General features: G+C 36.6%; 2 protein-coding genes across 2 annotated transcripts in view; both read left to right on the top strand.

Annotated features, from left to right (window-relative positions):
• myo3a (myosin IIIA) overlaps positions 1-13,039 on the top strand; it is a 122,008-nt gene extending 108,969 nt beyond the window's left edge. Inside the window, exons 35-38 of the mRNA XM_079806740.1 lie at positions 6,140-6,231; positions 6,323-6,363; positions 10,744-10,929; positions 11,099-13,039. Coding sequence (XP_079662866.1) covers positions 6,140-6,231; positions 6,323-6,363; positions 10,744-10,929; positions 11,099-11,213 — 434 coding nt within the window. The 3' untranslated portion in view covers positions 11,214-13,039. The remainder of the gene's footprint in view (positions 1-6,139; positions 6,232-6,322; positions 6,364-10,743; positions 10,930-11,098) is intronic.
• The window catches only part of gad2 (glutamate decarboxylase 2), a 27,169-nt gene continuing 17,493 nt past the window's right edge, over positions 12,947-22,622 (top strand). Inside the window, exons 1-10 of the mRNA XM_079806749.1 lie at positions 12,947-13,785; positions 14,052-14,114; positions 14,392-14,535; positions 15,029-15,262; positions 15,697-15,787; positions 16,519-16,631; positions 17,105-17,220; positions 21,586-21,665; positions 21,791-21,845; positions 21,972-22,088. Of these exons, the coding sequence (XP_079662875.1) occupies positions 13,713-13,785; positions 14,052-14,114; positions 14,392-14,535; positions 15,029-15,262; positions 15,697-15,787; positions 16,519-16,631; positions 17,105-17,220; positions 21,586-21,665; positions 21,791-21,845; positions 21,972-22,088 (1,086 nt within the window). The 5' untranslated portion in view covers positions 12,947-13,712. The remainder of the gene's footprint in view (positions 13,786-14,051; positions 14,115-14,391; positions 14,536-15,028; positions 15,263-15,696; positions 15,788-16,518; positions 16,632-17,104; positions 17,221-21,585; positions 21,666-21,790; positions 21,846-21,971; positions 22,089-22,622) is intronic.

The following is a 22,622-nucleotide window of genomic DNA, read 5'->3' as shown; positions in this document are numbered from 1 at the left end:
CATTTAAAGTTAAAGAAGTAGTTCACTTTAAAATGAAAATGACCCCATGATTTTACTCACCCTCAAGCCATCGGTGTATATGACTTTCTTCTTTTTGATAAACACAATCAGAGTTATATTAATAAATATCCTGACGGGGTCCATTGAGTTTGAAGCTCAAAAAAGCACATCCATCCATTATAAACGTACTCCACACGGCTCGGGGGTGGGGGGGTTAATAAAGGCATTCTGAAGCAAATATCCATATTTAAAACTTTATATAGTGAAATATCTATCTTCTGACAGACCGCCTTCCATATTCAACTCACTGAAAAAGCGTAACTGGCGTTTACTTTATAAAGTTTTAAAAATAGTTTTGTTTTTTTACAAAACCCCGTCGATTTCACAGATATTCATCAAAACGGCCTTTATCAACTTGTTTTCTTTCAATTTGGACTTGTTTTGTAATTCTTTTGATCATTTGATCATAAAAAAAACAAAACAAAAAACATCTGTGAATAAATTTGTCAATTTTCAACAAAATATGGAAAAAAAACTTACAGAAACACCGCAAGTGTGACTTTGTGCCATTTTTTACAAGATAACAACATTTAAAAACAAACTTCATGGTTAAACATTAAAGCACACTAGTGTGATCAATTGTACAGAATATTATACAATTTTATTCAATATTACTAAAATTACCCACAAATGCTTTTTGTGGTCAAAAATGTAAGTGCATATGCTCAGATAAAGGAGGCCTACGATCAATCAGATCCAAAAAGAAATACAAAACCTGCCCTATTTTAAAGAAAACAAGTTGACAAAAAGATTCAATGCAATATTGTGTGATAATATAGAGTAATGAGAGATTTATAAGATATTGTTTTTGTCTGTGGGTGGGGAAAAAATCACAAATGTCGTATAAGGAAGTAGTTATACCCTGGGTGAGTAAAGTCAAAGTTTTACTCCACTGTGATAACGTTTCTTAACTATGACTTTTACCTCAATAAACTCCTAATTTAGTTAGGTTGTTGTTGTAGTAGTTCATTTTAGATATGGGGTAGGATGAATGGATGTTGAATATGGTCATGCAGAATAAGGCAATAATATATGCTAATAAACAGCAAATTTGCTAGTAATATACAATTGAATTGGTCCCCAATATATATTAATATAGAATTGGTGCCCAAACTAAAGTGTTACCATCTTTTAATGAAGTACTCTTTTTTAAAATGATGTTAAAGTGTATTTCTTTTTCACAAGAGCTGCTTTGGTTATTTACCCAGGAACGTTGTTTCAAAGGTGGAAAAATACAGCTAATGTTTTCAGTTTTCCTCGTGCACAACGCAAACCTGCTTCTGATGGAGATTATATAGCTGTAGGAAAGCTCTACCTTAATTACACTTGCTTGCTATCGATTTTATCAGCATGTGAAGTTTCCTGTTCTCTAACAATATCAAACATTGGATATCTAGTGCCATAACAGGCAAATTGGGCTCGACAAGATATGTCATCAGCAAATTTACTCTTCATTTGATTTCTGTTGCGATATATCTAATTGCTTTTGGAAGGGTAATCTTGCAGATTCTATTATTCCTGATATGCACTTTGTGTCTAAATGAATCCAGATTATTCTGTCAGCAGTGATTAAGGTGTGTTTATGACGGATGTGCCCTCCTGATCTGTTTTCTTCTGTCACATAGTCTCAGTTTCTGTGAAAGCTGAACTTCTACAAAAAAAAATAGATTTAATTTGCATTGTAGGTATTGTAGTCATCTGTCACATGTTTATTAATGATTCTTTGTCATTGTAAAACGTATTTGTAAGCTCCACAGTCATAATAAATAATCGTAACCTGAATCGTTCTGTGTGGAAACAATTATTATTATTGTTTCCACATAGAAGTGCCCTTTGAATGCCAGTCACATTTCCGTGTACATAAAAGGTCTTTAAATGCTAATCGCATTGCCCCGGCAATTACAGCGAGCATTAATATAAGAGCTGCAAATTGGCTTTATACCTCTGAGCAATCAAGAATCGCTGATGACCTTTCAAGAGACACATTCAATAAATATGACAAACTCTCCAGCCTGTTCCCACTGGTCCTGGTGGACGTTGATTAATTTTCCTTTAAACCTGACTTTTCTACATGATAAACAGTGCTTGAGTTAGCAGATATTCAAATACATCAAAGGTTATTTTTGTATCTTTTGTTGTTGATCTCTAACAAAAACCCTATCTTACAAGGAAGTATTCTCTAACAAAGGCATTATAAAAGGCAAATAGCTCCGTTTCAAAACCTAGCCAGCCTACATAGACAGCATTTTTAGGCATCATAGCATGTTCTCTACATAAAGACTGTTTCAAAACCGTAAGAATATTCTTCAAACTTATCACATTTTGATGAAAATTGCATGTATGGCACTCTTTGCAACAGCACAAGGTTAAAAATAATTCAAAATTAAACAGAAATTAGAGAAAGGATGGTAATACTTTACGATAAGGTTTTATTTGTTAAAGGAACACACCACTTTTTTGAAAATAGGTTAATTTTCCATCTCCCCTAGAGTTAAACAGTTGAGTTTTACCGTTTTCAAATCCATTCAACCGATCTCCAGGTATAGCTTAGCATAGATCATTGAATCTGATTAGACCGTTAGCATCTCGCTGAAAAAAAATGACTAAAGAATTTTGATATTTTTCTTATTTAAAACTTGACTCTTTTGTAGTTACATTGTGTACTAAGACCGACGGAAAATGAAAAGTTGCAATTTTCTATGCCGATATGGCTAGGAACTTAACTCTCATTCCTGCGTAATAATCAAGGAACTTTGCTAAAATATGCTAACTTTCGTCAACATAACCAACGTGACGACCTGCTTGCACATGGAGCATGCTGAGGACTATTTTCAGGCGCTGCGTAATATCATGGTACGGCAGCAAAGTTCATTGATTTTTTATACTTGAAAAATACCTTTAACTGTACTTTAAAGCTGCAATATGTAAAAATGTTTCAGTAAAATATTCAAAAACCACTAGGCCAGTGTTACATTTTGTTCAGTTGAGTACTTACAATATCCCAAATGTTTCCAACTATTTGTAAATCGTGAGCAAATTGCTATTTTAACCAAGGAACCAGGACGTGTGAGGCAGTCGCCTGTCAATTGCGTCATATTTGCATTACCCTCGGTTTCTGGTTTTATTTTGCAGAAATGCTTTACTCTGACTACAGTGTGCAATAAGTGTCACAGCAGCCACCGAGCGAACGCACAGAGTAATGTCATAACATCATTTTCAACACACTCAAATGTATCTTATTTGATAATCAGAGCTGCGTTACCTCATACTCATGACCGGAAAAGCGGAAGTGGCGCCGGCGATTGTGTCATAATAAAAGTCCCCCTGCTCGCGAGGCATGTGTGCATTCATCTTATTTACAATCGCTCCAGGGGCCTTGCTCAGTTCCACAACACTCAGTCCTGCTCTGCTTCATACTACAGTAACGTTAATAATCACATCCATGAACATGATTTCTACCTATCCCGATTCTTTTCCACCAGCTGTTAAGTGAAGATCATGTTCCAAGATTCTGCGCTCAAACATGGTGTCATCAAACTTCGTTTGTTTGAATAGGCGATAGGCATCTTTGTTTGAATAGGCGACCTCTAACCTCTAGTGCACCTTTAACTCTTTCCATTTAAAAAACATTTATCATTTTGATTGATATGCTGTTCAATGTTTGATGATTGCATTATTTTGATCTTCGATCACTTGTTTCTGTTTCTTCTTTTCCGTGTTTTGATCTGGAGATTCTGTACTCATTCAAAAGATGTGTATCAGCACCCCCTACTAGAATATTGTTTGTGCTAGAAACATGGAAAATCATGCTAGAATGTGGTAAATCATGGTAAACTATGGTAAATCATGCTGGAATCATGGTAAATCATACTAGAATGTGGTTAATCATGGTAAATCATGCTAGAACGTGGTAAATCGTACTAGAAACATGGTAAATCATACTACAATGTGGTAAATCATGCTAGAATGTGGTAAATAATGGTAAACTATGGTAAATCATGCTAGAATCATGGTAAATTGTGGTTAACTATGGTAAATCCTGGTAAGCTATGGTAAATCATGAAATTATTAACATGCATCTCGATGACATAAAACTCTCATGGCGAAATGCGCATGCATGGGTAAAACTGTTGTGGGGTAAAACTGTAGTTGGGGTAAAACTGCGGCTCTGCAGTCAGACCCTTCTCGAAATTTCAGTCAATGGCGGGGGAAAGAGTAAAGTAGATTTGAAGTCATTTCCTATGTACAGTACACTACCAGTGGACTAGCCTACACAAAAATATTCAAATTCTCAGAATTAGGAACATATCTGTTTTCAAACAATGTAAGTTTATAAGACAGTATGTAAAACTATGTGAAAAAAAGTTTTTAATAAGCTAATCAATCAAAAGAATAAACACAACTACAAGCCAAGTATACTTTGAATACTTAATTATACTTTTAAGTATAGCTCGATCAAAAGATTGAGTGCAAGTATAGGCCAAATATACATGGACTTTTCTGTCAGTATAAGTCAAGTATACCTAAGTGCAATTTTAAGTATATATCTGAGAAGTACATCAAAATAAACTGAAAGTGTACTTTCTTATTTTTAGTTTAAGGGCCCTATTTTAACGATCTGAAACGCTAGTGTCAAAGCGTGAAGCGCAAGTAACTTTGTGGGCGGGTCTTGGCGCTGTTGCTATTTTCCCGGCGGGATAAATGGCTCTTGCGCCCGGCGCAAATCTAAAATGGGTTGGTCTGAAGTAGCTTCATTATTCATAGGTGTGGTTTGGGCGTAACGTGAATAAACCAATCCGAGCGTCATCCAACATTCCCTTTAAAAGCAGGTGCGCAAGTTCCATTATGGATTGCTATTATTATGGCGTATTTACCAGGCGCACGCCAGGAGCGGTTCACAGCCGAGGAGACTGATGTTCTTGTAAGAGCAGTGAAAGACAGAGAAGTGAAGTTGTAATGTTGTACATTATGGTAAAGGTGATTTCACAGTCTTTTTTTTTTCAGTCTTTCAGTTTTTTCAGTTTTTCAGTCGATTTTTTTTCCTGGTTCTTGACGGACAAACCAATTTGTCAGATGTCCTTATATACATATATGTCTTGCCACTATTGGGCAAACAGGTCTTATCCTTAATTATTACAATTAGCCTGAATCATTTGTAAGCTAGATTTATGCCTATTTTTTCACATCTTCGTGGCACACCACAATGATTTCCGTCATCTCATGTGTTAATATTTTTTTAGTGTAACAATTTATGATTTGCAAAAATAACTGTTGCATCTGTGTAGATTACATGAGCAAAGTGTATGCGCGTTGTGCACGCTATACATTATGGTCAAGCATGCGCCCTTAAAATAGCATAATGAACAACGCGCAACGCGCCACTGACTTTAGACTAGGTTTTTTCTGGTCAGTGGCGCAATTGTTTAATGGAACAGCAAAATAGCACCAGGGATTGTTTGCGCCGGAACACGCCTCCTTTTTTGCGCTGAACCGCCCAGGGAGCGCAAGTGCATTCACTAGTTTAGCGACGTGCTTCTGTGGAGGGAAAAGCGCGCTTTGCGCGGGTGCAAAATAGGAATGACACATGCGTCGGTGTACAAAGTCAATTGCGCTGGGTGCAAGATAGGGCCCTAAGACTAAAATTAAATTAGTTCAACTTAATAGCACACTTGAATAGACTTCTTTTTCATAAGGGTAACTGGAGTTTGTCTGTTTCAGTCTGTAGGAACATGTGACTGGTAGGGCATTTCTGATTGATTGTTAGTGGATAATTACAAATAGCGAGTCCCGAGGGTTAAACCATGCCACATGGTTTGTTCGATAAGAACAAAAGGGTCAAAGGTCAGCTGGATGTTGTGTGCTGATCCTATTGTTCAGTTTTGTCGCAATGGGGCTCCCACCAGGGAATTATTTGTTGTATTCTCTTTGTTCAACGTGCACACAGGGGACCATAATAAAATATATAGAAAAGGTCCAAAAGGCTTCAAGGTCAAATATCACTAGGCGCCTTTTAATTGTTGATTGGTTTTTCCTGTTCCATTTTCACCTTTTATTTTTCTGATGTGATTTGAACCAACAGCCGAGACAAAGCAGTCGCGAACGCCTCGCCGCACACAACAACCAAAGACCCTGAACACGCCAGAGGACTCCACGTACTACACACTCATTCATGTGAGTCAACATCACACAATGGCACTCACTTTATCTGAGGATTATCTGGGCTTCTGCTTTAATGATCTTTCTCATGCTGGGTCTTTTCCAGAGGTCTGTCCAGGACGATAAAAGGAGGCCGAGAAAACAAAGGTAAATCAGTTAGCAGAATTGCCATACTAAACAAGAATGTGCCCACTCTCTAGATGCTGCTGCTTTGCAGACAAAGAGAAAAAAAAAACGTTTTTTGGAATGGAATGATAGTGTACAGCATACTGTGTATGATACACTGTATACTGCATTTTTAATAGAATATGAAACATTGTATGATGTGAAATCACATGACCTTACATTAAATATTTAAATCAGCAAGTGGAGGCAATTTATTGTCTCAGAAATACACTACCGTTCAAGTTTGGGGTCAGAAAGGTCATTCACCTTGAGGTCACCAAGGCTGCATTTATTTGATCAAAAATACAGTAATATTAATTACAATTTAAAATAGCTATTCTATTTGATTATATTTTAAATGTATCCCTATGATGGCAAAGCTGAATTTTTGGCTTCAGTGTCATTTGATCCTTCAGAAATCATTTTAATATGCTGATTTGCTGCTCAAGAAACAGTATTATTATCAATGTTAAAAACAGTGGTGGTGCTTGTTTTTGTGAAAAACAAAGTTTAAAAAAACTAAAATTATTTGAAATGGAACAAAAGTTTTAGTTTCTTTTAAATTATCTTTAATTTCTTTATATTTAAAAAATCAGTTACATTTTCTTCAATTTTATTTGTGAAAAAAACCCTAATAAATACTGACCCCACATTTTTGAACAGTAGTGTAAATATGGTCAATTGTTTATTATTATTTATTTTGCATTTTCATTTTGTTAAATCCAATAACATTGAACTAATTTAGAAGCAAGATAGACCTGTTACAAAGGTCAAAATCAAATCAAACACAATGCATTGTGTATTCGCACAAATTAGAAATATTGTAGGTCATCATGGATAAGAACATTTGCATACTGGCACAAATACTTCAGAAATAGCACCGGTATTCCTGGAGCATACTGTTCCTAACATAGGCAAGCAAAGCAAAGTAAATCCTAACACACACAAATGATATCAGTTCACCTCAAATCAAATTTAGGTAAATAATTGTGTGAATAAAAAATGGCAGTGTTGTCGCCAGGCCACTTTTTAATATCCTAATTGCTCTTAAAAATTCTCATTATAACCACTAATACTTAGGGCCCTATTTTAACGATCTGAGCACATGCTCTGAAGCTCATGGCGCAGGTGCACTTACGGCGTGTCCGAATCCACTTTTGCTAGTTTAATGATGGAAAAACCGGTTCAAAAGGGTTGTACCTAGTCTCTTAATGAGCCATGTGTGTGTTTTGAGTGTGATGTGCAATGAACCAATCAGAGTCTCATCTCCCATTCCCTTTAAAAGCCAGTTGCGCTTGCACCATGGCGGATTCGCTATTTACATGTCGGAATTTGCTAGTAGAAAGACTGAACACTTCTCCAGAGAGGAATTATTTTATTTTTAATATTTAAAAATGTTTTTGTGCTGCTGCGCGTCCCTGTGTGTGTAAAAAGCAGAGTGTACACGTGTTGTTCACTCGCCTATAGGCGCATATTACTAATGTGCCCTTTAAATAACAAAAGAAATACTGCACAGGCGATGATTTTCTGTATCCTCAAAATAGCAATGCATCAACAATGCGCCTGAACACACCTCGCTTTCAGACCAGCACGCCAGTGAACATATGGGCGCGAGTGCATTTGCTATTTAAACAACGTGGCGCTGGACATGAAAATTAGAACTGCGTGGAGCTGAAACTAGCAAAAAAAACTCTTTGCACCGGTTGTATGATATGGCCCTTAATGTAATGATACTTGTGTAGTGTTTCCCTGTCAGGAGTGAGGCAAGCGTGATATATCCGCAGTGTCACAGCATGTGTGAAATATTGTGTGTGAACATGAATCTGGACCTCCACAAGCGCCGCTGACAGGAGATTTCACAGGCCAACCGAGTGACAAACAGCTCTGACAGACAGACAGGGTGCTGGATGCTTTAACAGCACTCACAGACACACACAACATCAAGGACGAGTAGTTTTAGCAGATGAATAAAGTCAATATGGGCAGCGGCTGACATACTTCATTACTGTAAATCCAACTTCTATAATATATTTCTGGTCTTGTTGTGAACAATACATCAGGGCTATTTTTCTCACTGAATATCCTGTTTCACTTGTAAATACTGTACGTCACACGAGGAGTTAAAACGGTTTGCCCGTTTCATGTTGACTTGAAGAGTAAGAAGGTCAGTAGGATGGACAAATCTCTGGCTCTGTCTGATAACTGGCCCATGTTGTTTCAGAGAGAAATAGAGGAAGAGAGTGGCAGTGGAAAGAGATTGAAAACAGAGAGAGATAGGGGATCTTTAAGGTGTGTTGGGCAGAATAAGGGCAAGCTGAGGACATGAAGGTAATGAGAGAGTACTGCGGTACAAATGTGCAGAGCCAGAGAGACAGAGCAGGCAGATGTAGCAGAACACTCAGTTTTTACAAGACTGCCATATGAATTAATATAACAGTGTCCAGGTCACATTTCACTGCTAAATCCAAAGAAAACAAAAAGAAATTATATTTCTTATATAAAAATTTGTAAGACCATTATGATTTTTGCCACTTTGACATTACAGCAATTGTATGATGTTCTCCTTTCACAAATATAGTCATTATTTTTTTTTATGATAATTTCAGCATAAACACAGAACAACAAATATTAACACAATGAAAAAGATATAAAATAAATATTAAATACAATGAATAAATAAGTATAATATGATAAAGTGTTAAATTATTATTGTCTTTAAGAACCTTTTTATGGCAATACAAATATATATATTATTATTATTATTATTATACATTTTATATTAATAAGATTTTGGCATTTTACATTATTTTTGTAACATTTTCCATACAAATTTTGCATACAGAGATGTGGCGATTTAAAACAAAAAATAAAAAACGAATAAATTCAGAATAAAACAACAACACTAAAAAAAAATCTTAAATTCTTTATTATATTAAGTATCATAAAGTATTAAATTATTATAATTATTATTTTCTAAAAGACCCTTTTAATGGCAATAAAATATATGTATTATATATTTTTTCTATTTTATTGATATGAATATATTTCATATTAATCCTTTTTGGGGGGGCATTTTGATATTCATTTTTTTGCAGTTTCCCACTCAAATTCTTGAATTCATGCTTATCTTATGCAACTTAAATTCAGCAAAAAGGCAGAAAACAAATATATTACCACAGTGAAAAAATAAGTATCATGGTATAAAATATTAAACTTATATAAGTATTTCTTTTATGGCAATAAAAAAATATATAAGTATTATATATTTTTCTATTTTATATTAAGACTATACTTTTTTAAGTATCTATAAAATATTAAATTAATAATACAGTAAGGCCTGGTTTGACTTCTCAAAAAGGGGGGTGACAGTTAAGGGTTTACGCCAGGATTAGGCCTTAGTTCAATTAGGACATTTAGCACAAAACAGTGGCACTGATATTTTATAAGAAATATCAGTGCAAGTTGTTTTCAGTTAAAACCGCTCAAACATGCAATTTAGTCTGGGGCTAGGCTTATTCCTTGTCTTTGAAACCGGGGGTTACATTTAATACTAAATCGTTTTAAAATAATAATTGGTTGTTTGTTTGTTTGATATAATAAAGATAAAGAGACAGACAGGAAGTGCATCAGTAGGCCAGTGGGGCTGACTAATGTAATTGCATCAGCGATCTAGCTTGCAGGCCGTAGGCTTTTGGCTTCATTAGTTTCATAGTTCGCTGTTTTCATTACATAACACTGTTGAGACGATGGGTAAAGTCTTCTGAAAGAACCTTCCCGTCGAGTCTGCGGAGGAGCCATGAATCAGAGCCTGTCCTGAAGGCCATCACTTACATGCAGAACAGCCATGAAATGCACTCAATACAGCGTAATGGCCACCCATTAATAGCAGCCTGCTATGACAAAAAGACGTTATTTATGATCGGGAACAATAAACGTTGGCTATAGGCAAGCAGGGTTTTCTGAAGCAACAAATTATAAATACTGCATTGTAAACAGGAATAGTGTCATGATCCCTCAAACTTACAGTATGTCATTCAAAAATGAGATGGGACACCATATGATACGTTACTATTCCAAGCCTTTTGAAGAAACAGAACAACTTGTGAATAAATTATGACAGAATTGAACTATCCTCATTTTAAAAATATCCAAAGGGGGATTTTCACAGCAATGCCATAGAAAAACCTTTTTTTTTTCTTAGTGTGAAGAACATTTTAATAATCCAAAGAACCTTTTTCCATTATTGTGCATTAAAAAGCTTCAATGAATCTTCACTGCTTCAATGAACCATCAACGCCAATAAAGAACCTTTATTTTTAAGAGTGTAGCTACAAATTCCTCTGTTTTCTCTGCACCCACCAGCCCCAAAAAGCTGGACAACGATGACCAGTACTACCAGGGTTTGTCCAGCAGTAAATCCACAAGCCTGCCCAGTGAGAGACGCCGGTCCAGCAAACGGAGGGCTTCAACTGAAAGAAGACGCTCTTCTGAGACACCACTGTCCGATGTCCCGAAATCTGATATAGGAGAAGATCCGAATGAGAATAGGTGAAAGAACATTTGCATCTTTCTGTCTGTTCCTCAAGACGTTGACCTCACACTGCACTACACTGAACGGCAGACGTGATAAATGCGTTTGAGCAGGAGATGCAGATATCTCCACTTTCTTTCCTTTTCTGTGTGAAGTCATGCTTTATCTTCCCCTCTCTGTCCACAGGCACTCGTTCTCTAGAATGCCCTCTACAGAGAGTCAAAGTGAGGACAACCCCTATGACTACAGAAAGATACTGAGGAAGACCTCCCAGAGACGAAGGCTTCTAACACAGCCATAACCCTCAACAACAGGGCTAATGTAAATACTGTCAGTGACTAAAGTGGTCAGCGGAAAAATGCTCTTTGTCCTTAAAGGAAGAGTTCACCGAAAAAATGACAAATGTCCGAACTCAGATGATGTTCTTTCTTGCGTGGAAGACAAAAGGAGACATTTTGAATAATGTACCGGCCGCTCTTTTCCATACGATTACAATAATCAAGATCTGAAGCTTTGGGGATGTTTAATTCCTCAAAGAATCATTCTTTCGAGTCAGAGATGAATCAATTGAAATGATTTGTTCAGAAATCGGACCGATCCGGTTGCGGTGGTTAACGGCTCACTGGAGGGGAAGATTATCTCTTTGGGTGACCTGTTTCTTTAAGTAAATCAATTCACTTGGTCGGTTTCTCAAAGAACCGGAAGTTGCGATAGTCTTTTCTATTGTGATGGATATCCGAGTGAAACAGCTTCTCAAAGTAGAGAAAATATAGGGCGGGACTTAATCTATTGAGAATTGACTGGATGGTTGTGGTTTGCTATTGGTGGATCTCATGTGAGTGACAGGTTGTCCCGCCCTCACGCCAAGTCATCATAGATGTTGGTGCAAGAGGGAGGGGAAGTTATGTTAATTAATGATTATGAGGGGGCATTCATTTTTAAAAAAACATTTTAAAAATATTTATTTTTAAAAAATATAAATGATGTACACGGATAAATGTATAATAAATACTGCAATATGGTTTTATTTTAATTACTTATGAAGATAGTGGCTAATTATTATTTTATTTTTTTTGCTGTACAGAATGTAACAAAGATTCATCTTCAAAGATATTCATAAAATGACCTTTATATTTCCACCAATGAGGGGTTATATTTGAATTACAGTCTCTAATGGATCCTGCTTTAGTGAGTCAGACTTGCTGCATATTTTCTGCATAAACATTAGCAGGACATAGAAAAACGCATTCTATTTATAATTCCTGCTCTTGTATCTTGTTCAAATAATGCATAAATATTGATATGCGTATTCTTGAAATGTCAATTATTTGTAAATATGCTTTTCTAAATATTTAATTAATTCTGTAATTAGTCAAATCAAATGATAAAATGCATACAATAGTGTACATAACGGTTGATGTTAAACCCTGAGCTGACTAAAGTTATGTAGAAATATAATTTCTCATACCCTTTTCAGCTTATCCTACAGTATGTATATGTATTTTTCTCAGCCTAATCTTAATTCATGTGAAATACAATATTTGTATTAAAGGGTTCTGGATTTATGTTTACGTAGTTACAGTGCGGGTTCCAGAAATACATTCCAATTTTATGTAATAATTGATCAAATGAATCAGTTTTTTAGTGTGAAGGCTCATTTTAGTATCTTCATGGATTGACATTGAACAAAATGAAAATCCTATGTACCTGCTTTTTTATGTATTTTTTTCTCGATTAAACAAGGTCTACACACCAACCTTAACCTGCATATGCTGTTGTTTTCTACATCTTATAATATAATTGTAGTTTATTTCTACATTAGGTTTTCGTTTTAAATTATATACATGCAGAAATAAATAGCATGTGTGCCGTTGCGCACGATCACCGTACACACGCTGTATTGAGAATAAACACATTCTGAATAATGGTTTGACTAATTCTAGGTTATCCCGATCATGTTTGAAACTGGGTCTCCAATTTTCAATATGAAGTGGTTTGATGATTTAAAAAAAGGGGGGCAGGGATATGGACCGCAGATCTGAATGTCATGGTCCATGGAGCAGCCCGGCTGCTCCTCCTGCTTCTAGTGAGGTCTGTTCACTGCTAGAGTAAAGCAATTACAGAATCAAAAAAAAAAGAAGAAGAAAAAAAACTGTTGTGCCTTCAGCACAGATGCGGGTGGTGCGCCAGGAGGCGCATAAACTAGTGTGTGGTCACGATTAACGACGCAAAATAGTTCGTCACGAGCCGACTTGCGTCGGAATTTCTCTGGTGACGTGGGGCGGATTATCTTTACGCCACAAGAAGCTTTTATTACCACTAAAGTTACAAGTTTGCTTGTTGTAGAGCTCGCGCAACGGATTGCTACGAGTGTGTTTTTTATAAATGTGCTGTGCATCCTCAACTTGCATTTGCAGCTGAGCTATATGAAAGAGAATGAGAGGCAGTGGATGCCTGCGTCTCCGTCAGTGCCAGTGTTTCTCCATGACTTCAGTGACGGTCTCCGGCTGCTCCAAATCATTGCGCACGGCGCACCGATTGAATAAAGACACTCTGTCTCGGCTGTTCTCCGTCGAAGGGTTTTGAGCATCTTTTTATGAGCACCTTAGAAATTAAGGTACTTGATTTGAAGCGTTTGAACAGGTGTGATTGTGAATACATCGCGCACGCAGCTGGATTCTCGGCGCATCGGGCAGGATTCAGCACCACGGCTGCGGACAGCTCTCGTTCCCCCGTGACGCGCGTCTGGATGGCTGCTGCTCGCGTCTCTCTGTCGCTGCTCTGATCCGCTCTCTTCGCGATGGCTTCACACGGGTTTTGGTTTTTGGGTGCTGAAAACCCGGCTGGAAACGGCAGTCAAAGCCCGAACACCCGTAAGTGGCATGGCGTCAAAAGGAAGCCTGAAACTGTGTTTTATACATTAGTGGCTATGAGACAAAGAAATGCGACATTTAGTGTGTCTTGAATGCTCAAGGTTAATTTAAACCTTGAAATGTCATGTCAAGTGTCGTATGATATTAATAAACGACCGAATTTAGTTCGGTATTTTGAGGCCAATTCCACGCCGTGGATTATTGATGCTGTTAATGGAAGTTTTATGATGGATATGGTGTTGAAATCACGCACTTGATCGTTTCAGCCAGAGCATGGTGTCAGGCGGCGGCCCAGAAATTTCCCGGAGGCATCGGCTCCAAATTATGTGGTACGTTTATTTTTAACATGAAGTCTATATTTAAGATCTTTATGTGTGCCTCACCTATATTCCTAAAATGTGTGTCTATGAACAGCGCCAGATTAGAACAAGATCTTAATGGAGAAAAATAAATGTCATGTTTTCATTTTGTTTAAAATCGTGTCTAAAAGCATATTTTCGTTTTTAGAGTCAAGAATTTAAATAAGTATGCATTTCCTATCATTTTAAATGCTGTTTTTATTTAATTTTTTGAATCAAATTAATAGAGTAATCATTTCTTCTGTAGCTCTGTTAAATGTCGGGGAGGCTGAGAAAGCAGCTCAAGCCCCGGTTAAAGCCGAAGATGAGTCTCCAGCCGTGGGCTGCGGCTGTAATAAACCCTGTGACTGCTCCAAAGCCACCGCGTGTTTCTCTGATCTCTATTCAACAGGTAAATCTGCTCATATCACTCCATAGCATCTGGAGCACAGATCACACCTGGAAAAAAAGCGTGAATTTGCTTAGAAATCATGGTTTCAATATTGCTTATATTACGTGGTTTTATTCTATTTCTATATGGTGTCAGTTGTTTTTGTTTGTGGCTGTGTTCATCCAGCCGGCGTTTTTCGTTAAAAATCTTTTTTTAATATGTATTTTTGGTTATCCTATTTCTTGATTTTCGTCGGTTTAATAGGCTACCTATTTTTAAATGTCTTTTTTTGAAAATGTCATTATTGTGAATAAGAACAATTATAAAAAGAAAAGAAAAATAAAGAATAAATACAATAAAATCCTGCCTGTGCATTGTTGTGTAAATCACTTTGAAAACAGGGATGTATCAATGAATGGAGATGTTGTCCTTTCTTTTTTATTCAAGGTTAAATCTATTCCACCCTTGTTATTTGCACTAATGCAGTTATATTTATTATGATCATTCTTTACAGATCTTTTACCTGCATTGGACGCGGACGCGAAGACTATGACTTTTCTGCAGGAGGTTGTTGATATATTGCTGGCTTATATAGTGGAATCTTTTGACAGATCAACGAAAGTGATTGATTTTCACTATCCAAATGAATTGCTCCAAAGGAATAATTGGGAGCTTTCGGACGAGCCCGAGACTCTGGATGATATTCTGATCAGCTGTCGCGCTACGCTGAAATACGCCATAAAAACTGGTAAGTGGTTACATTTTTAAGCAATACAAGGGTTCATATAGACTAAAATATATTGTTTTATATTAGATTTTTTTAAATATTCAATTTAACAGAGACTATGCATTACATAAATTCTGCTATTGATCGCCTCGCTTGTAAAACAGATTTATTTAGACCGCAGGACCAGTTTGTGCCTTAAGGCGAATCACATCAGAACATGACGTGATATTAAATGAATGTGTCTAGGGACGATTTTATTTTCTCTGGTGCCATTTTAACCAAGTGATTTTCTTTTTTGGGAATAATTATGAGTGATCAGAATGATTGATTGATTTCCTGCAATTCATTCGAGCTTTTACGTCAAGCCGCAAGTTACTATCAATAGTGGGGCATGAATATCTTTACACGTTGAATGCATTTATTTTGTATTTTTCCTCTATTGTGTCTATCTTCAGCACACCCCAGGTATTTCAATCAGCTCTCCACTGGGTTAGACATGGTTGGCTTGGCTGCAGATTGGCTAACGTCCACTGCCAACACCAACATGTGAGTGTGTGTCTCCTTCCATTAAAATACAAAGCGGGTTGAGATCATTTCCGTTTTCTCTGACTTCATACGCAATCTTTTGACCTGGTCTTTGTGCTGGCTGGCTTAACCTCACAGATATCAGTCGAAATGAATCAAATGAAATGCACGGGTGAATTCAGAGCAGCAAATATAACCTCATCTCTCCCATCTTGTGCTCATATTCATTCACAGAGAGAAAATGAGATGGAAATTCAAATTAGATTCAGGTTGATAAGAAAAATAATTGCATGTTGGGAGTCAGTTTTAATTTAACAGATGCTTAAACGACGTAATAACAATGTAATAACATGTAATAGCAATGTAATAAGTGTTTTTGCTATCAAAATATACAAATATAATAGTCTTGTCAGAATTATTACGCTTTATTTTAAGGTGTCATTGCTACAGTGTATTTCTATATTTAAGTACCGAGTAATATTAATTAATAACTTGTATTTATTATTGGGTTAGGGTAGGATTTGGGTTTGGTTGAGGGTTAGTTGCATGTGATTATGCATAACTTATGTAATATTTGTACACTGTAAAATAAAGTGTTACCGAATTATATTTCCACCATTGTTTTATGACGCATTGCTGTAAATCCTGCAGACTGTTGCAAAATCCCCTCAAACATCAGTTGCGAAACAGTTTGTCGTGACGTTTTTTTTCCGGGCTTGTGTAACTGGGTCATGTGATCTCTGTGCAAACAGGTTCACCTATGAGGTGGCTCCAGTTTTCGTGCTGTTGGAATACGTCACGCTGAAGAAGATGAGGGAGATCATTGGCTGGCAGGACGGCCGCGGTGATGGAATATTCTCCCCGGGTAAGCAGCTGTCAATCTGCGTGACCTGCCTTATTCTGCAGTGTGTGCTACTGTTACGACATGGGCGCAAGCACATGAATTGGCTTAAAGTCTGAAGTTGTTAGGACAGGACATCTCCATTTCTCTTTGAGGATCTTGCAAAGAAGGATCTCAGTTGTTTGCGCTATTGGGTTGTAAAAGTGTCATCTAACAATGAATGTGTGACTCCAAACACACCAATTAAGACAAAAGAAAAATGATTAGAGGTGAAACTGATGTAAATTAATGTCATTTATGCACTGTTGTTCTCTTCCCTACTTTGCAAAAAAAAGCCTTCTGAGTGAATTAGATTGTAGTCACTGATAAACAAATCACAAGTGTGATGTGATGTGGAGAATTAGTCAGTAATTGGCATTCAGGGCTTGAGTAAAAACTGACAGGAGTCAAGCTTTACCTGAGTGATGGAATGAAAGGATTGCTTTATTGTTCTCTAGGTGGCGCCATTTCCAACATGTATGCCATGCTACTGGCACGCTATAAAATGTTCCCTGAAGTGAAGGAGAAAGGAATGTCATCCGTGCCGAGACTGGTGGCCTTCACATCTGAACATGTACGTCCATTTATTTATCCCTTTCTACCTGTCCTACTGTTATTTATTGAATTAGTTAAAGGCAAAATATGTAAGATTTTTGGATTAAAATATCCAAAAACCACTAGAACAGTGTTATATATTTTGTTGACTTGTGTACTTACACTATCCCAAATGTTTCCAAGAACATTTAAATCCAGAGAAATAAGCAACGTGTCCTTGCGTCGCCTATCAATGACATCATTCCCTTGTTACCCTCGATTTCCGACACCAAACACCAAAGACTTTAATATATTATGTTTTATTAGACAGGTGAGCAACTGTTTGGATACATTCATCGACAGAAAACTAATCATTGTTATACAGCTCAACACAGTTAGTCTTACTGTCTAAATCTCCTTTTCTTGATTTACCACGAGTACCATGCCTAATATGGATCTCACTTACTGCAGTGTGCAACAAGTGTCTCATAGTAGCCACCGAGCGAACGCACAGTAGCATTATAACATAACATTCAACACACTCAAATATTGTATCTAGTATAATAAAACAGCACTGTGTTACCACACATACGCATAAGCGGAAAAAGCGTAATCGTGGAATCGACGTCTGTGGCATAATAAACGTTCCGCAAAATCAAGGCGTCATCAAGCTTTGCCTTTGTTTTGAATAAGCGACTTCTAGCGCCGAAAAATTACATATTGTGGCTTTAATTAATAATTAACAACAACCTGTATTGAAGATGTTTCTCCTAAACAGCAATAGGTCTACTTATTTCTCGGTTCTTGACTCCTAAACAGCAGTCTACTTATTTTTGGCCAGTATTTTATAGCACAGAGAGAGAGATTACTCAGTTACAAGTACATTTTTGTCATTTACACATGACTCAATCATCAGTGTCAAAATAGTAACCCTTTTTGTTTGAATGCAATATGCTTCATGACCATTATTATATGACCAGTCACACCAATTCACTGATGCATTACAGTTGATTGACATGCGATCTGACCAGTAATAATGGCGAATCCGCCATTTTGTCTGACAAACGATCCAGACAGGAGAGTTAACACTGGTTGACTTGAACTTGAAAAATGATATGCATTGTCATATTTCCGTAGTTGAAACGGCATACCTTCAGATCAGTGGCATGCAGTGGTGGTCTAAAATGAGGAGGCAAATTACTCACAGTTTTTTAAATGACAGATGCTATTTACACCAAGTGTTAATAGCAAGATTCTATTTACACTCAGTGAAAATAGCATATTTCCTTATGATAATTGCTATTTACACTAAGTGCGAATAGCAATAGATGCTATCTACACCAAGTGTAAGTAGCAAATAGATTATATTTACACTCAGTGAAAATAACATATTTCTTAGCGATAGATGATATTAACACTAAGTGCAAATAGCTGTAGATGCTATTTACTAATTGATATATTCTATTTACACCATATAAAAGTAGCAGTTCTTTGCAATATGTGTAAATAGTAATTACATGTAATTTATACTTCATTTTGACAGATACATACTAGTTGCACCTCAGTATTATTGTAAATTAACAGGATGCAATAATAACATAGAGTGTAAAGATTATATGTATTAAAATTATTAAATGGATGCCGCCTTAATGGGACAATAAAAGCACCCCTACCCCTACCCCTACCCAATAAATATTTGTATTATTATTAAACATATCGGTTATTTATTTCCACATTTAGAACATTTTTTTATTTTTTAATGAAAGTAAATGCATATCTGGTGTGATTTGTGATGAGAAAAGAGTTAAGAACAAACTCTGCAAAAGGTGGATTCGAACCCATGTCAATCGTGGCAAAATCAAGATCCATTAGCCATATGCTTTACTAATTGCCCCACTGAAGACATTGAAATCCAAGCGCTTTTTTAAAATCTTGTTTGGCCCAATCAGGCATTGTTTGGTGGGGCTAGTGTGAATAACACTTGCCAACAAGGCACGCTATTTGCACTTGGTGTGAATAGACACTCCGTTTTTGTATATATATTTTTAATAAATCAAATGTAAATTCATGTCCCGGTTACACTTAATCATGTCACATTTCATTGGTTAAATAAACATTACTTTACATTAAAAAAGAATAATAGAAACAAAATATAAATATATTTATCTTTTTTTTACATTAATAACGTAATTATAACGTAATTATAAATAATTCTAGCAAATAGATTTGTTTTAAGCATTTTTACATTTATTCCAAAATAACAACTAAAGGCAGTAACAATTTAAACAATATATTTAATTTGTGAACTGATGTTCAGCTGTTCTTTTTTAGTCAACTCATTTTTGGATCATCAGTCATCAAGCTCACTAAACACTGTTACAGACACAAAGATGTCCCTTTAATTTCATGCTGATTGCTCACTAAACACAGTCATCAAGTTTTCATGATGATTTCAAGTTTGATTTTGAAGTGACATAAAGCGGCAATATCTAAGTGGCTGAGCTGTTTGCTTACTTTTTAAGTAGTCTTCCCATTAATGCATCATTTTGTTCATTCAGACTGATTCACGAACACACATGAAAACAAGATTTATCGCACAAACAAATCATAGCCAATCATAACCAATCACATCCAATCATAGCGCAATGGAGGCATTGCCTTCTCTCACATGGCTTTTCCTTATTCATTCTCAATTACCCCCCACTAAACCCACTGCATGCTTTAGAGGATCTGTTAAAAGTCAATGGGCTCAGGGGAGGCAAGAGAGACTCCCGCTGTAACTTTATCTGCTGGTGTCATTGTTGGACAGTGTTACTTTAGAAAAACAAGTGATTTATACACTTTTTAATGTCACATTTGGTAATATTTGCTTTGTTTTATTTTTATAATATGGATTTTCTCATCCTATTATTTTGAGGAGGCATTCCCTTGCCTCCTCAGAGGAAACAGATGAACAACATACCTTCAGATGTTCATTCATGTTTATTTCATGTATATAAGAAGAAATTAAATTATCGGTTCATGTGCCACTTGAACGGCGCTACAGCAATCTGTCACAACACATCAAAGAACACCAAAACGGTATTTATTGTTATTGTTAAAATTTGAAAGCTGAGACTTTTTTATACTAAAAGTAACCTGTCTCGTCTGTCGGTGCGTTATCAGTGTCCTCTTTGCTCCACAATGAATTTTTCGCTGCACGAGAACATGTGTGGCGAGAGAGCGCCATGGCTTGTCAGACGTAGCAACAGTAACAGTAATCTTTGAGAAAGGTGAATTAGGTAATACAAACATATCATATATTATACTAGTATGTACTAAACTGTATTTCTATCCATATTTCACAATAAAACTTGCTGAATAATCACCAATAACTCACAACACCTTAAAAAAAGTCCCAAAAGATATGCGTAGGCCACAGTAATCCTAAATGGCTGCACACTATAGTGGGAAACGAAAATAAAAAATAGGTATTGAAGAAGGTCACGCTGTGACATGGCTCTTACAGTCAGCAGCCATATCACCCTGTAGCCCAAGACTGGTTTCCCACTGAAGCTAAGCAGGGCTGAGCCTGGTCATTACCTGGATGGGAGACCTCCTGGGAAGAGGTGTTAGTGAGGCCAGCAGGGGGTGCTCACCCTGTGGTCTGTGTGGGTCCTAACACCCCAGTATAGTGATCACGACACTATACTGTAACAAGCACAGTCCTTCGGATGAAACGTTAAACCGAGGTCCTGACTCTCTGTGGTTATTAAAAATTCCAAGATGTCCTTCGATAAAGAGTAGGGGTGTAACCCCGGCATCCTAGCCAAATTTGCCCATTGGCCCCTGTCCATCATGGCGTCCTAATCATCCCCATGTATATATATATATACGATTGGCTTCATCACTCTATCCCCTCTCCTCCAATTAGCTGGTGTGTGGTGGGCGTTCTAGCGCAATGTGGCTGCCGTCGGTGGTGGTGGTTGAGGAGATTCCCTACTTCCATGTAAAGTGCTTTGAGTGCCTAGAAAAGCGCTGTATAAATGTAACAAATTGTTAATATTATTATTATTAAAATAAAGCTGTGGTTTTATCTCACATTTGGTGTTTTTTTGCTTCTTTTTCACTTTTATATGATTAGGGACAAAATGTGTTTTATTTTCTGCCCAGCCTTGAAATTCTCAGAGAAAAAATGTATAGCATTCTTTAGCAAAATTACATCTCATGTAAACTTCACATAAATTACTTAAAAAACTACTTTGTGAAATATTATTATTAATAATAAAGACAAAACTATTTAATTGCACAACATTTTATATATGTTTGTAACATATTATTATTTTTATTATTATTAATTCCAGCACACGAAGACACTAACTATATAGGGCAGTTTCTGTTATAATTCTCTCATTATGCCTTTCAGAGCCATTTTTCAATCAAGAAAGGAGCAGCCGCTCTTGGAATCGGTACAGAAAGTGTCATCTGTGTTAAAGTTGATGAAAGGTTAGTCTGGATTGTCACTACTGACACATTGCTTCATGACTGCATGACTGAGAAATGTAGGCCTACGTCTTAACATTATAAACACTAAACCATGACTTCAGCCTCATTGCTCTCCTTTCTGCCAGGGGTAAGATGATTCCTTCCGACCTTGAGAGGAGGATCATTGAAGCCAAGCAGAAGGTAATTTCAATGACCGTATCTCCATGACTGTCTCATGTGTCTCTTTTGGGTCTGCTTGAATAATCTGTCTGGTTCTGTGGCAAAATGAATAACCCCTTGAATGACCCGCTGATTTCTTTCTCACAGGGAGACGTGCCGTTCTTTGTAAGCGCCACGGCCGGCACCACGGTTTATGGTGCCTTTGATCCTTTGATCGCTATAGTGGACATCTGTAAGAAGCATGATATCTGGATGCATGTGGATGTGAGTAGATCTGCTTCCCTGAACTTATATGAACTTCCTGAATGTTTCACCTGTGAAATACGGACAGTGGACTGTGGTCCAAGAGTGATCTCAGAGTTGGCACAGCCTAAATATCATTCTCTGGATGCAGAACTGAAGACCTTCTCGATTGTTCTGCATTACAGCCCGTAACATAGGGCTATTGAGTGTTGATGAGATCTATATGTTAAGAAAAATTTATATAATGTTTATATACTTAAAGTTGGGGATTTGAACAAAGCTAACAATTAAGACAACAGCTATTTGCACTATGTGTAGATTCTATTTACACTAAAAGAAAATAGCATATTTTCTTAGAGATAGCTGCTATTTACACCCAATTTAAATAGCAATAGATTATATTTACAGGAAGTGAAAATAGCATAATTTTCTTAGCAATATGCTATTTACACTGTATAAAAATTTGCAATAGGTGTAAATAGTAGTTTGATGCTATTTATACTTAGAAATAGTGGCAAATACTATTTGCACCTCAGTGTACATTAAACGCTATGC

The sequence above is a fragment of the Gobio gobio genome (genome assembly GCF_949357685.1).
Source record: "Gobio gobio genome assembly, chromosome: 23".
Classification (NCBI taxonomy): domain Eukaryota; kingdom Metazoa; phylum Chordata; class Actinopteri; order Cypriniformes; family Gobionidae; genus Gobio; species Gobio gobio.
This window is presented reverse-complemented; position numbering and strand designations above follow the sequence as displayed.